Genomic DNA, 15,313 nt, shown 5'->3' on the forward strand with positions numbered 1-15,313 from the left:
TGCTGTGAGATGTAATTCTGTGAAATGGGAGATGYGGCACTAGCATCCTGAGGGCTCGCCTGGAAGCCGCGGGTATTTCAGGGGCACGCTAGTCCTCGGCCTCGTACATACGACTCCAGAGCTGCGTGCCGCGGCCATGCCCAGCGAGCTGCCCCTCGGCCATCGGCGCGGACATGTCGGAGCCAGGCAGGGAGGCAGCCGCCGGGCCCCGGGCCGCTCGGAGCCGCGGGCAGGCCCGGCATGGCCCCCGCCGGGCGGGGCGCTGGGCACTGAGGGGCGGCGCCGCCGCGCCCGCGCTCCCCCGGGGCGGCTCGGCTGGGCCCGCTCAGCCCAGCCCAGCCCCGCGCCGCCGCCCGCAGGTGCTTAAATAGCGGCTCCTCCGCGCTCCTGCCTCCTTCACGCCGCCGGCAGGTAAGGGCCGGGGGCCCGGGGCCCTTCGCCGGCCGCCCTTTCTCTCCCGGCGCGGCCGCGGGCCCTGCGGCTGTGCCGCCATGGCGGGCGGGGGGGAGCCGGCCCGGGCGGGGGTCGGGGGCGGCCCGGGAGGGCGGCGGGAGGGGCCGGGCATCTCGTCCTCCGGCCGGCCGGCAGGGTCGCGCCGCATCTGCCCACAGCCGCCGCCATTCCCTTGTTTTCCCTCTTCTGCAGGGTGCGAGAGAATTATCCGGGGCGTAAGTGTCCTGTCCGCTCCCTGGAAAGGCCACCGCTCCCCACATTGCTTCCCCACTGTGACCTCTACTCCATCCCTGAGGGAGGATTGAATATCTGTGAAGAGACTTCTACAGCTATTCTGGCATACAGTGCTCTCGTGACTGATGGTGGCGTGCAGCTGGGAAGGCGCAGGTGAGGAGGCTCAGGTGCCGCTCCCACACGGAGGGCTGGTGGAGAGGTTGTCCTGCAGCGCTCCTTGCTCCAGTGTRATGCATGGCAGCTTTTGGGCCATGGCCTGTCCTCTTGAAGACCGTATTGTAACTTAGAAGACTAAGTGACTTAGAAYAGGGCATGCCTGATGGGCTGGTGCATGAGAGAAAGGTGCCATGGAATGCTGCTTTTCATAGATGGAGTAGAGCTTAATTGCTTGTCCATTAATTTGTCTGGCTTAATGCCCCAGGCTAGGCTCAGGAAACTGGGACGGGATTGCTTTAGGTAGCTTTTGGAGCCCTGCATCTCCCCGATGGTTACCAGAGTCTGCAAGTCTTTTTGTCTTAGGCCTTTTGCTGCTTTAAGGTACATTAGCTCCCTGGGGCAGACCTTCCTGTAAATTTCCAGAAATTGATATGTTGTGTGTTACTGGTTTRAAAAACTTCAGCTCTGGCTTTAGCAGTATCCGTATGCTTTCTCCCCAGTGTCCCTGGGTGTACTGCAGTAAATAGGAGCTGCTTTGCTACAGCTCTTGTGTGCCAGTGGTGCATTAGGTAAAAAGCATCCCACCAACAAGCATGGGACCCTTCAGAGCTCATTTTTGAATCTAGGTGCTGTCCTAGTTGCCTGCATGGCATCTAGTCAATGGGTTACCAAGCTTTGCTTTGCAAGCTCCTCACTGTTCAGACTTTTGGGGGCCTCCTGTCCAACTGTGGTGTCAGTATTCTTAGTGCTGAACTGAGTGACGAACATTTGTGCACCATCTTTTATTGCAGCTGCTTTTCTCTTGCAGCCCACAGGGATAGGAATTGGCAGCTTTGCAGAATGGCGGTCTGTCTGGCACAGTCAGAATCCCTGACAGTGCTGATTTGTGGTGAGGAAGATCCCTGGTGCACATGTGTCTGGAGACCGGCAGGGTTCATCCCACTTTCTGGCATTTCCTACTGCGGTTGCTTTCCAGCACTTCGCCAGGTGGCTCCTGCCCCATCTGCAGTGAACATAAAGARCAACACAGCTTCACCCTTCCTATACTGAAACAATAATTTTGTCAGCCCATATGGGCAGAGTTCCTGTGGCATCCACTCTCAGCTTAGAAACCTTTACACACACTGTCTAAATCTTGGTATCTTATCAGATATCAGTCTCATGTTCTGTAAGAGCACTGTCAGGCACTAATTAGTGATTGCATATATAATAGATCAAATTGCATGTATKTGGCATCTCAGAACTTGTTACTGCTTGTGGTCTTGTTTCTTAAAAGTAGAAAACTGAAAGTACATCCTGTTGGGCACTTTCCCTTAGCTCTTCAAATAAGAGATTAAAAACAGCTTGGGGAAGGAAGAGTGTGGGATGAAGGTTGCACATTACAATTTAGTTTAACCACATGTACTCATGCAATAGTGTCTCTGAATGCCAAGTTAAGAGTCCAGTCCAGTGGGAAACTGCRATTTAATGATGAACAGAAAATGGTGTGGGTGTGGAGGCAGATATGAACAAAGATGGAAATTAGTAATGGGGAGTCATTAATCTTTTAATATGGAAATTAAACTGGTTGAATTTGAGAGCATTTTTCCTTACAGGTAGCTTGACCAATAAGGAGTCATAGTTTAATATGAAACTTGGGAAAAAAGTAAAATACTACAAAAATAATTGTGCAATGGCACTGGCAACTTCCCAGTAGCAGTTCAAAATTTGGAAGTATGTGTGTAAAAATGGAAAATTGGAAGTCCTTGRAAAAGATGGCTTATAAATTCTCGTGGGATTTCTGTTGTGGACTACAACTGACAGAGTATTATAATTTTTGAAATAACACAGRCTAGTCTTGAAACTTCTGCATGAAATTATTTGTGTGCTTTTGCAAGTAAAAGGAGGGGGAATGGAACCTACTCTGGCAAAGATAAAACAGGGGGAAAGCAGTGTTTTAATTCTTCCAATACTATTCTTTTTTTTTGATTTTCTATTTCTGAATTCATAATGTCTGCATGAAGCTATCAGATTTCATAAGAGTAAGGGGAAGTAAATTTATAGCCCTGTGTTTGTAGTGGAAATCTTGGAAAATGTAAATTCCAAAGGGTTAAGGATTGTAGTAATATATTAAAATTCTTGGAGTTGTCCATAATATGGAAGTTGTAATACAAGTGTTAGACATAAAAATGACGAGAAGTTGTGAAGTTGTTTCCTGTTCCATATCCCTGGTATGGGCCTGATTTATAAAAAGCTAAAGCACTATACCATTTAGGTTAAGCTTATAACCAGACTTCCTTTACAAACTATGTTTCCATTTCCCCTTTTTGCTTCATACTTGATGGCCTCTACACTCCAGTAGAACATAATCTAATGGTTTCTGTCACTGCTTTCAGAAGTGAGTTTAATATGAAGGGAAAATTCCTTTACATCAATATGCTGTGGAGATACCAAATCTAGTGGCAGTATCTCAAGCACATAGACAATATAAAGCTTGCATCTCTATTAAAATGCTTTTTCTTGAAACACAGGAAGTAAATTTAATCTCACTTCATGGTGATGTAAATGGAAATTAGTCCTCCCTTRGCTTTTGCAACACAAAATCTATGGCTTTCATCTTCAAAGCCACAGCAGACTGTTCTGAATGTTCCTTCTTTTGTGACCTGAAAGAATGGAGAAAATATGGACATGCTTAATTTCTAATGTGTCTTTCAACTTAATCTCATAACAACAGGATTGATGATTGAGAAGCAGTCACTGTGTTGGAGTAATGAGACAAATCTCTGCATTTTTCTTTGTAAGGAATATGCATTTGAATTTACTTTTTTTTTTTGCCTTAACATTATTTTGTTTTGTCCTAATTTGCTTGTATTTAAGTTTGTGTTTTCTTCCCTAGAGGGAACTGCAAAGCAAGGATTCAGAGTTCTCTATAATTGCAGTGTGTTGCTGTTATAATGGCTAATGTGCCTCAGCAAAACAGTATCTCAAGATAGTTGTGTCTAAAACTGGGCTTTGCTAGGATTTGTTTATTTGTGTGTGTATGTTTCAAAGGCCTTTACTCAGCTTTGTACATTTATTAGTAAGTCAGGAAATCTGAGCCAGCTCAGATAATTTATGAGAATGGGCATATGCAGTTATCAGAAAGAATTTTATTAATTTAACAAAGACCACTGAAATCAAAGAAGTGGCTAACTCAACCCATTTCTTTTCTGCACAGTAGAGCCTTCAGACTGACTTTAGCTCATGCAGTATTGAAAATATGCTGAGCTTAAGGTCGTCAGTTCGAAATCAATCAGGATTGATTCTTTTTTTTTTCCAGTGACATGCTGTCCTGTCTTTAGTACTCTTTGTAATTCTTTTTTTTTTCCCCAGAGTGAATCTGACTCTTCTACCACAGGACCCTCAATTAACAGTTTTTCAAACCAATCTTAGTGGAGGGCTAGATTAAATTCAAAACACGAATAAACACTTAGCAGACATAATTTACAGGTTAACTACTCATAGTAATGCATTAAGGGGAGGCCCCTCAGTTTTGTGGTTGAACATAGCCAGCTAGGGGACTTTGTTGCTTCATGCATTGGCCTTCTTCCTGTGTTTCCTTGCCTCTCAGATCTTTTGCTTATTGTGCCTTTTACCTGCATGATGCACTGTKCTTTCTCTCATGCTCTCGGAAGGCCTGGTTTGATGTTCAGCAGTAAACCATCTAACAACTTTGTTATTGATGTATTTACTCACCCTGTCCTTTAATTGGGTTCTACTCTTAGAAGTGGCAAAGTAGTGACTCAGTAGGTTGCCTTTCATTGCAGATAAATGATTATGTATTTGAAGGAACTAGTGGGTTCTGTGGTTATGTTTTGGTTTTGATTCCTTGGGGCACTGCAGTTACTGGGGAGTGACACAGACCTTGTCGTGGCAGACAGGTTCAACAGTTTGCTTTCAGAAATCACATAATACCTTGTTTTTCTTGTGGAATAAGTGTACCTGAGGCATTTGTAAGGAGGATCCAATCTCATGGGATGTTGGGCTGTAGCTTCCAGTCATCTGATTTAGTAGCAGGGCAGCAGAAGGTGGTAGAGACTGAAGGTTAACTAACAAACATCCGTAACTGATTCTCTGCTTCCACCTGTGACAAACTCCACCAGTCCCTATATATCTGTCCTCATATACCCAAGACATAGGTGAAATTTTTTGTCACGGGAGACTGCTGATGAGGGGAAGAGGGCAGTGTCAAAACTCTGCATCACAAGCATGACTAAGTACTTCCTACGCTTGGTAGGGAATGGCTTTCTGATGGTCTGTCCATGAGACTTGTTATTTTCCGTAGTCTGAATTTCCCCTGCATTTCAGGTTGCCTTTGGATGGCTGCTAGTCACCATGGAGTGTTGTACTGGTGTTCATCTGAGCTCTGTAGGCCAGAGTGTCAGAGTAGCAGAAACTTGCTTGTGGGTAACAGCAGAGTCTATTTTTTTTTTTTTTTTACTAGGGCTCACTGACTGGAACTCTGTCCTAACTTTCCGTCAGGCTTCCGTTGTCCCAGTATGTCCACATCTAGCAGATTTGTTATCCAGACKGCTGTATGGGCTGTTATTGGCCTCCACACTGTTTTCTGTATTCTTCTATTTTGCTTCTGAATCTAGAGTCCTGTGGGTTCATAAGCCTTCTGGGAGCCATCTTCATTAGTTTCTTTTTAAAGACCTTTGGAGCATAGACAAAGTATTCTGAAGTAGGGGAAGTTGAAAGGAAACATAGGAGCACCATGCTTATCAACTCYAACTATGTAGTCAATGAGGCTTGAACTGGTCTTTAAAATGACGTTTTTATTTTCTTTTTTTTTGTTTTGTCATTTCAGAACGGAACCAAAAAACATCTCAGTACTTGCTTTTGCAGCAACATAGGACAGGAAGCTTGTTTAAAGAGAGGAACAGAAAGGTCATTACTGCCTGTGGAAAAAGAAACAAGATTTATATGCTTTGAGAAGGTATGTAATAGAAGATTTACTTAGTTAAAAAGTCCAATATTCATTAAGCATTTGCATTAAGGTACTCTCTCACAAGCTGTTGCTGCCTGCAGTTCATCACAGAAATTTCCTGTAGCATTCTCTTTCCAAGGAGAAAGCTAACCTCTCCTCCTTACAAATGTCCAACCCTTGAAAATAATGTCCCCATAATTATAAGACTGTTTTTCTAAAGAAACAATTAATTTAGCTGTGCAGCAGCAATTACAGTTGGTTTAAGTCAAACTGTGAAGCAAGTTCTGTCTTTTCATATGCATTTAACATCAGCAGACTTGATTAGGCCCTGTAATCTATAGTGGAGGTACTACAAAACAGAAAATACAAGAGAATGTACAATAAAGAGTGAGTAGCAAATTGGAAAGTAAGAGATTATATTTGGCTATTCTTGCTGATTATTTTCTTCTTCTAGTTTGTATATTTTCATGTTCACAGATCTACTGTAGTTTGCTGCCATTTAATGCTAACAACTCGTCTGCTTGAGGAGATCTGTTGTAATGTATCCAGTGGCTGTTCCTGCACCAGGAGGTGAAGGAAGTAATGGACAACATGGGAAACTTATTTTTTTCCTTTTTGTTTTTGGAGCTGTGTTGCTGTGTGCGGGATTCCTTCTTTCAGTCTTTATTCTCCAGTCATGTCCATCTGGAAGCTTCAGTGACTGTAGTGAGGTCCTTAAGGCTGCTGGGCCGGTGCTGGCTGTAACTGGACTGGTTTGTGTTTTACTGGCACGATCAAGGGCCAGGATGTATATAAGACAAAGACAATTGCAAAATGAGCAGGTGTACAGCTTGGTTTTTTGTCGTGGAAACTGTCAGTTTGCCCAGTTTCTCATATTTGGATTCCTGTTTTTAACTAGTGGAATGCTAATTAGCATCCTGGGCATTTGGGTTCCTGGTTGCAGCCCTGGCTGGCATATGGTACAGCTCAACCACACTGGTAATTCTGACGTGGACCTCCAGGGCTGTGGATTCCTGTCACTGCAAATCATGGGACCTTTGATTGTGCTCACTGGGTTGTGTTTCTTCGTGATAGCTCATGTTAAAAAGAAGCAAAACTTAAATCTCAGCCAAGAATCCTGTGAAAGTGAAGAACATCCTCAGAGCCCTGAAGCTTTTCAGGTTACTGTAGGTGGGTAAAAAATGTTGGAATTTTACACTGGGAATTAGTAGGGTTTTTTTTCCACCAATAGCTTACCTCTGGATTTTATTTATTTGAGCTCTAAATGTGTCAGTTCTGGCGTGTCAGGACAGGCAAAATAGAATGTTGCTTTGTCTTGTATGCTTTCTGTATGATCAGTTACCTTTCTCACAAATGCAGAATCTCTCTTTTGGCATAAGAAGGAAGGTCTCACTGTGTAAAGCAACATGATCTGACACAAATAAGTCCAGCCCCAGTTCTGTTGTCAAACAGTGTAATTAACACTGCATTTCTCAGGTCTRATGACTTCTGTGATTATATTTAAAGATTTATTTTACTTGAGCTCTGASCCCTTAAACACAAGAATCTGGTTCTTAACCAGTGTTTTGTATTTTTTAAATTGTGGCCACATCCTCAATCACAGATGTAATTACAAGATGCCCCCGTTAATCACACAGTATTTGAGCAAATGTAGTGTGTTAGCAGGGAATAATACTGTGCATATAGCCTGGTTTTAATGCCCATTGAATACATTGCATGCATAGGTTGTTCTGATAACTTTGATTATTCTGATAACTTCATTGATGAATGAGTCAGTCATGGTATTGTTTGAAAGCTGTCTAACTGACTGGACTCRAAATTCATTACGAAATTCACTTCTAATAGCACTCAGGAAACAGAAGGGTTTGAAGTCAGTTTTTCAGTCACCAGGATAAATCAATAGGGAATTCAGATTGTCTTTAAAGGCAAGAAGGCAAAAACAGTAGATTCCTTTTATAGCTCTAAACTGTCAGGAAAAGTAAAACTGAAAGGCTGAGGGTTGAAGTCTGGTTGGCATAGTGTTGTTCTGGAAYACTGGTGACTTAGGTAGAAAACAACCCCCACCTCACAATTCAATSATTTTTATGTTCTCTGAACTGTCCCAGCACACAAATTATAAAGGAAGAAAGTGTGCCAGACAATGTGAATGTGTATGTAAATTAAGCCAGCTCACTGAATGATACAAGCTCTGTTTAAAAAAAAAAGTTTTAAACTCTTCAGTTACCAAGCGGAAATCGGCAGATTTTTTGCTGCATAATATACTGAAGTAGTGACTATGTATCAATAGTTGTGGTAGTGTGCCTTGAACTACAAGTAACTCAGTAGGGAAACTGTCACAGCACATAAAATCAGTCCTCAGAACCATTAACAACTTCCATTATAGTACTGCAGTACATACTGGAGAAACTTAGAATGACCTATTTAGGTATGGGAGGGAAGCTAAATGCTTTTCAACTCTTCAAGTGATCCAGCAGTAACAGTGTGCTTTGCACTTTAGCTTTTTGTAGACAGCCAACCATGTTTGTGTCTCTTAACKAAATGAAACACTCCCCCTCCCCAGCTGTGTTGTCTAAATGAAATCCTTTATTTATAAATATTGCATCTTTATTTTGGGATTACTTAGGTTTCGAATGTACCTTCAGCCTACTCTAACAGCCCAGAATATAACAATTGTGTGTGGGATCATTGCACTTTATCTTAAGAGCTAGCAAGTAAAAAGTCTAGGATACTGTTAGTATATTCAGAGGTGCTCAGTTTTTCAGAGGTAATAATTGGTGTTTATTTCCCCTAGGTGATGCTGTGATGGTTTTCCCACCCCCACCACCTCCTTATTTTGCTGACCCTATGTCACCAACTGTGACACATTGTCTTATGTCGAGTGTTTTGTCTACAAGTGAAAATCCTCCACCATACCACTCTATCTTCAGTGATGGGTAAGACTGTGTTCATCTCTGAGTTTAGAAATCTGGGGTGTTTTTTTAGGTATCCAAGGCCATGTTCTTATAKAAACACCATAAATTAGCTACTAGGCTTCACAAAGTCTTCTAGGGCATAATTCAGCTTACTTCAGTTACTTTAATTGGCATTAAAATATTGTAGTATACTAGGAGAACTACAAGCTGCAGAGTATCCTTTATGGGGATTAAATTATTATTATTATGACTGGAAAGGACTTCTGAAGAGAAAACAGTCTTAAATGAGTGTCCCTTAGTAGATTTCTTCCACAGATTGTCCAAGAGAAGGTGCCCTTGACTGCAGTGCAGTAGTGACATGATATCCATTTTAGGATATCCGTGATATCCCGAATTTAAGAGCCTCTGTAGAACTAGAGCAGCAAGTATTTTATGATACCTACCCTCAGACCCTGGGAATGTTGCTTTATCTGCCAGTGTGTTCAGTTCTCCTGTGTGCCTTACTTTTGCCRTGAGGAAGTGCCTCTGCTGTGCTGCTCTGCCTTTTCCCTGTTGTGGTCATGTGTCAAGATTGAAGGATAGTCAGATATTGCAGAAGGCTTCAGAGTGCTGATAAGGGAGGCTGCAAAGCCAGTTTAATCTCAAGATGTACCTTGTCCTTGCAGCCATTCCTTACTTACATGGATTAACTGAATTGCCTGATGTTGGCACCACCAAGCTCAAGGAGCAGGAACTGCCAAATTACCTGTGCTACAAGAACTTCCAGGGTTATTTAACTCCCTGTGGATTACCACCAGTGAGCTGCTAACTTGAGGGAAAAAGAGGTCACTCTAAGGGCCACAAATGAGAAGTCAGAGCTTGATCTAGCTAGAAGATCTAGGTGTCATATGTCTAGAGTCACCAACTTATTTACAGGACCTTAATGATTCAGAATTGATTTCATACCTTCAAAATGGTCCTGCATAAGCCTGGGTTTGAGCTGTGAATCAGACTGGGTTGTATTCCTGAAACTAATACGTTTTCATCATATGTCCTGGATACATGCATATATGCTAATCATTTCCATGGACTTGTTTGGAAATGGTTCCACATCATCTGATGAATCTTTTCTCCTTGAGAGTATCTCAGTATATCAGCTTATAATGTACTTCTCTTATTCTTTGCTCTGACACATGATCCTTGCTCTCAAAACTAAGGTATCAGCTGCTACATACGAATCACTRATATAAGGAACCATTAGCTGGAACAAGACTTATTAGTCACAGATATAGGGAATTAACACAAGGCCACATGAATCTCTGGTATTTGTACTAAGTAGTGTATGGGACAAAACTAAGAATTATCCTTGAATGTAGGGATAATACAGTATTATGCTAAAGTTAAAAGAATTTTCCAACATCTTCCCCTACGGCTGTGTAGATGACTTCTTACAGAAATATAACCTGTTTGGTAGCAGTTGGAAGCATCGTTACAGCCTTTGGTGATGAGTGACTGGAAAGTTATCTGGCAGAAAAGGACTTGGGGGTGGTGGTCAATCCCCTGGACATGAACTATCAGTGTTCCCAGGTAGCCAAGGCAGACAATGGCATCCAGGTTTGTATCAGCAGTAGTGTGGCCAGCAGGACCAGGGCAGTGATTGTCCTATAGTTGGCACGGGTGAAGTTGTACCTCAAGTCCTCTGTTCAAGGGAAGAGGGACAATACCAGGCTTGTTCCTTTCAAGATGTGGGATGAGAGGCAAAGATTAGAAGGATAAGGTGCCTGCAAGGATCCTCTGCCTCTGACTGGAGTGTGCTGGCCACACTGGAGCACACTTATAGTCTTAGGGAATTGAGCCAAGGGCTCCTAAGGTAACAGAAGCCAAGAGAGAAACACCAGAGAATTATCTCAAAGGAATTAAGGGATATTCCTCTGGGAAGGCAACATGGCTAGCATCTCAGCTGAGGTATCTTTACATCAATGCGCATAGGATGGATAACAAAAAAAGGCAACTGGAAACTACTGTGCTGCTGGAAAAATGACCTTGTTGCCATTCCTGAAACTTGGAGGCATGAATCACATTTTTGTGGTGTGACTTCTAATGGCTGCAGGCTGTTCAGAATAGACAGGGAAGGAAGGAGAGGCAGAGGTGTTGCTCTTTATGTAAAGAGGTGGGTTGAATGTTGAAGAGCTATCTCTGATGAATACCCACGAGCAGATGGAAAGCCTGTGGATAAGAGTCAGAGACCGAGGCAGCAAAGGGAACCTCGTGGCTGGGCATGCCATGGCTGCCTGACCCAGGGGAGGCCATTGACAGAACTTCCTGCTCCAGCCATAGGAGGCATTGTCCCCACAGGGTCTTGTCCTGCTGGGGGAACCCAAACACCCCCACAACTGTTGGGAAAAATAGCTCAGAGAGCTGTGGGCAATCCTAGAGACTCTTGGAATGCATGGAGGAGAACTTCCTGAGCCAGGTGATAGACAGCCCTGCCTGAGGGAAGGTGTTACTGGATCTGTTGGTCAGCAGAGCACGTGAGCTCAACTGGGACATCAAGATTGGAGGCAGCCTGGGCTGCAGGGATCATGCACTGGTGGAGTGTGCAGTTCTGAGAGTTATGGGGCAGGTAAAGAATAAAAGCCAGGCTCCTGAACTTCAGGAAAGCTCTTTGGAAACATGTCAGCTCTTTAGGGAGCAARGTATCAGGCAAGGAAGGCCTGAGTAGGCAATAGACAGGCATGGCTGAGTAGGAACTTGCTGGTCAAAATAAAGGGAAAGAAGCAAATGCAGAGGCAGTGGAAACAAGGGCAGGTGACCTTGGAAGGGTTTAGAGATGAAGCACAGTTATGTAGGGAGGGGGTAAGGACAGACAAGGCAGCAAAACTGAAACTGGCAAGGGACACAACGAATAACGGGAAGGGCTTCTACAGGTGTATTAACCAGAAAAGGAAGGTCAGAGAAGGGATACGCCCTGATAAACAGTGTGGGAAAAGTGGTGACAGTGGAAAAGTGGGTAAGAAGGCTGAAGTCCTCAACAACTTTTTTGCCTCTTTCTTGAATGAGAGTCTTGCTTCCCACTTGAGGTGCGTGGACAGAGGATGGGGACTGGGGTAGTGAAGTCACTTCTCCCTCCCACTGTAGGAGAAGATCAGGTTCATGGTTAGCTGAGGAACTGGAATGTACCGAAGTCTGTGGGGTCCCAATGAGATGCATCCCAGAGTCCTCAGAGAATTGTCAGCAGATATAGTCAGTAGATATCAGTCAGATGTTGCCAAGCCACTCCATAATATTTGAAAAGTCATTGGAGTCAGGGCAAGTCCCAGGTGACTGGAAAAAGGGGAAAACATTTTATCCACCTTTAAAAAGGGTAGAAAGGAGGACCCTGAGAAATACTGACCTGTCAGCCTCACCTCTGCCTGGGAAGATCGTGGAACAGATGCTCCTGGAGCTGTGCACATGTAGGGCAGGGAGGTGATTCAGGTCAGACAACACAACTGCACCAAGAGCAGGTCTCACCTGACCAGCCTGGTGGCCTTCTGTGATGGGGTGACTGCAGCAATGGGCATGGGGAGGGGTACAGATGTCATTTATCTGAACTTTTGTAAAGCCTTTGGCACAGTCTCCCAAACATCTTTGTCTCTGGATTGGAGAGATGGATTTAGTGGGTGCACTGTTCAATGGATGAGGAACTGGTTTGACAGTCACATCCAGAGGTCACAGTGGTCAATGTCACATGGACATCACTGACAAGTGGTGTCACTCAGGGACCAGTGTTGTTTAATACTTTCACTAATGACATAAATGAATGGATTTGCAGATGACACCAAGCTGAGTGATGCAGCTGACACATCTGAAGGACGGGATGCCTCCCAGGGGCACCTGGACAAGCTCAAGAAGCAGATCCATGGGAGTCTCATGTTTTAATGGGGCCAAGTGCAAGGTGCTGCTCCTGGGTCAGGGGCAGCCCCCAGTATCRAAACAGGCTGGGGATGGACAGATCAGAGCAGCCCTGCTGAGAAGGACCTGGGGTTGCTGCTGGAGAGAGGCTGGATGTGACCCAGCCATGAGCACTCCCAGCCCAGAGACCAAACGTGTCCTGGGCTGCATCCAGAGCAGCGTGGGCAGCAGGGCCAGGGAGGGGATTGTGCCCCTCTGCTCTGCTCTGCTGAAATCCCACCTGCAGGACTGCGTCCAGCTCTGGGGTCCCAGCACAGGAAGAACACAGAACTGCTGGAGCAAGTCCAGAGGAGGCCAACWAGTTCATTTGTAGAGGTCTGGAGCACCTCTTCTGTGAGGAAAGGCTGGGAGAATTGGGTTTGTTGAGCCTGGAAAAGAGAAGGCTTTAGAGTGACCTAATTGCTGCCTTTCAGTACCTGAAGGGAGACTACAAGAAAGATGGAGAGGGCCTTTTAAACAGACCACTGTTGTAACACAACAAGGTGGATTGATTTGGAAAGGAAAGAAACTTTATATTAGATATTAGAAAGAATTTCTTTACTGTGATGGTGGCACAGGCTGCTCAGAGAAGTGCGTGTCTCTTCCCTAGAAGTGTTTAAGGCCAGATTGCATGGGGCTCTGAGCAACCTCATCTAGTGAAAGATATCCCAGTCCAAGGCTTGGGAGGTTGAAACTAAATGATCTTTAACATTCCTTCCAACCCAGGCTATTCTGTGCTTCTGTGGTTCAGTTTTGGGCCCCTCATGGTGAAAAAGGCGCTGAGATTCCTGGAGCATGACAATAGAAGTGCAGCAAAGCTGGTGAAGTATCTGGAGCACAAGTCCTGTGATGAGTGGCTGAGGGAGCTGGAGAAAGGGAGGCTTGAGGGAGGCCTTATTGTTCTCTTTGATTGCTGGAAAGGAGGTTGTGGTAAGGCAGGGGTCAGCCTCTTCTGACAGATAACAAGTGACTGAATAAGAGGAAATGGCCTAAAGCTGTGCCAGGGAAAGTCTGTCTTAACTGYTGGGAAGTTTTCTTTCATTGAAAAGTTTGTAAAACATTGGAACAGGCTGCTCAGGAAAGTGGTAGTCACCATCCRTGGAAGTGTTGGAAAATCATGTGGATATGGTTTAATGCCTGTGTGGATTTCTCTGTCTTGTACACAAAGAAGCAGTTTGTTGGGACAGTATCTAGTGGAGGGGATYAAACACCTTGGGCTTATTTACAGAACCCAGAATGCCTGACCTTATGCTGTGATGTTCTGTGGCTCGGGTGCTCTAGCTGCTCTAGCCTTTCCATGCTTCCTGGAGTACTCACAGAGACCCCCTGAGCTGATACCACCTCTGGGTTTTTTCACTCAGTCTTGCTCTCTCATATCCCTTGCTGGCAGTCAGGGCATCTTGGCTAATGCAAATTCCTTCCCAAGCACTTTCATGGAAGAGAAGCAATGGCCTCGTTGTTCATAACAGTGCCATGGTTAAAGGTTCCAAATCCATATTTCGGAATGCACATGTCATGTTTTGATGGCTGCTGAACAAGGGTGATTTGCCTCTTTGGTTCATTGCTCAGTGTTCTGTCAGCAAACACTGTGCTGCAGCGTGTACTGGATGAGACAGCTAGTAGTACGCTGAGTCATGAGCTGATCGCACAATTGCTTGGCTTTTTTGTTGCTGCAATTCTGTTACAAAATGCTGTCAAATAGTACCTCAGCATTTGTCTTGTAGTATTTCTCCTTTACAAGCACACCCCCACAGACTGGTAACAACAATGAAGATGAGGTGACTGCTCTGTAGTCCTGCTCCTCACTCAGTATGATATGRGTACAAAAGCAAGGGTCAGCTCTGGGTGTAAATCATGAGAAGCTGGGAGTTCTTCCCTTTCCTTGGAAAGCAGCTGAAGCAGTATTCTGAGGGTCAGTTCCAGGGCGAGATGGGCAAGGTACCAGAACAGTTTGGGTTCAACCATTTATGATAGAGGGGGACTGTGAGTACTTGGCTGCTTACCTTGGATGTCACTGGGAACTCTGCAGTCTGGTCACGTCCAGTTGCTTCTGTTTCTCCAGCTCTGTGCAGGAACGTGACTTCTTAAGACTGTCATGGATTGCTGTAATGCCTAATAAAAGTTTGATTGCCTTTCATGCAAGATCTCAAGTGGCTAAGGATTGTAACTTTTTGTGATACAGTTCTAAGTCTAGTAACTGTCTTTCATAAGGGAAGGAGACTGCATATGTGATATACTACAAAAGCAAAGATACATTAAGAGCTAAGGATCAGAAGAAGATTTAATAAGATTGTGAAATAGTACAGCCAGAAGCAGCTAATACCCATAAGCCAGTGTTGTGGTTTGACACTGGCCAAACACCAGGCACTCATGACAGCCACTCACTTGCTCTCCCATGGCACAGCTGGGCAGAGGAGAGAAAAAAAAAATAATGAAGGGGTCATGAGTCAATATAAGGACTGGGAGAGAATGCTCCGCTCCAAGGGCAAAACAAGTTGAACTTAGAGTTACAAAGTGAATTTATTACTAACAGAATCAGAGGAGGTTGCTGAGAAGAAAAATAAGCCCTTAAAACACTGTTCTTTCCCCCACCCCCTTCCTCTTTCTGCCCGGCAATAGAGGGAGACAGGGCGTGGGGGCCTTGGTCAGTTCATCACCGAGATCTTCCACTGCTCAGGGAGAGGAGTCCTTCCCCTGC

At 44.5% G+C, this 15,313-nt stretch overlaps 1 protein-coding gene across 1 annotated transcript in view; it reads left to right on the forward strand.

Moving 5' to 3' along the window:
• Nucleotides 1-315: 315 nt before the first annotated feature.
• TMEM171 (transmembrane protein 171) overlaps nucleotides 316-15,313 on the forward strand; it is a 17,013-nt gene continuing 2,015 nt past the window's right edge. Inside the window, exons 1-5 of the mRNA XM_057363781.1 lie at nucleotides 316-411; nucleotides 646-840; nucleotides 5,672-5,800; nucleotides 6,269-6,961; nucleotides 8,583-8,724. Of these exons, the coding sequence (XP_057219764.1) occupies nucleotides 6,331-6,961; nucleotides 8,583-8,724 (773 nt within the window). The 5' untranslated portion in view covers nucleotides 316-411; nucleotides 646-840; nucleotides 5,672-5,800; nucleotides 6,269-6,330. The remainder of the gene's footprint in view (nucleotides 412-645; nucleotides 841-5,671; nucleotides 5,801-6,268; nucleotides 6,962-8,582; nucleotides 8,725-15,313) is intronic.

The sequence above is a fragment of the Malurus melanocephalus genome, unplaced genomic scaffold, assembly GCF_030028575.1.
Source record: "Malurus melanocephalus ecotype Western Australia unplaced genomic scaffold, MMel_1.1 scaffold_31, whole genome shotgun sequence".
NCBI classification, from domain to species: Eukaryota; Metazoa; Chordata; class Aves; order Passeriformes; family Maluridae; genus Malurus; species Malurus melanocephalus.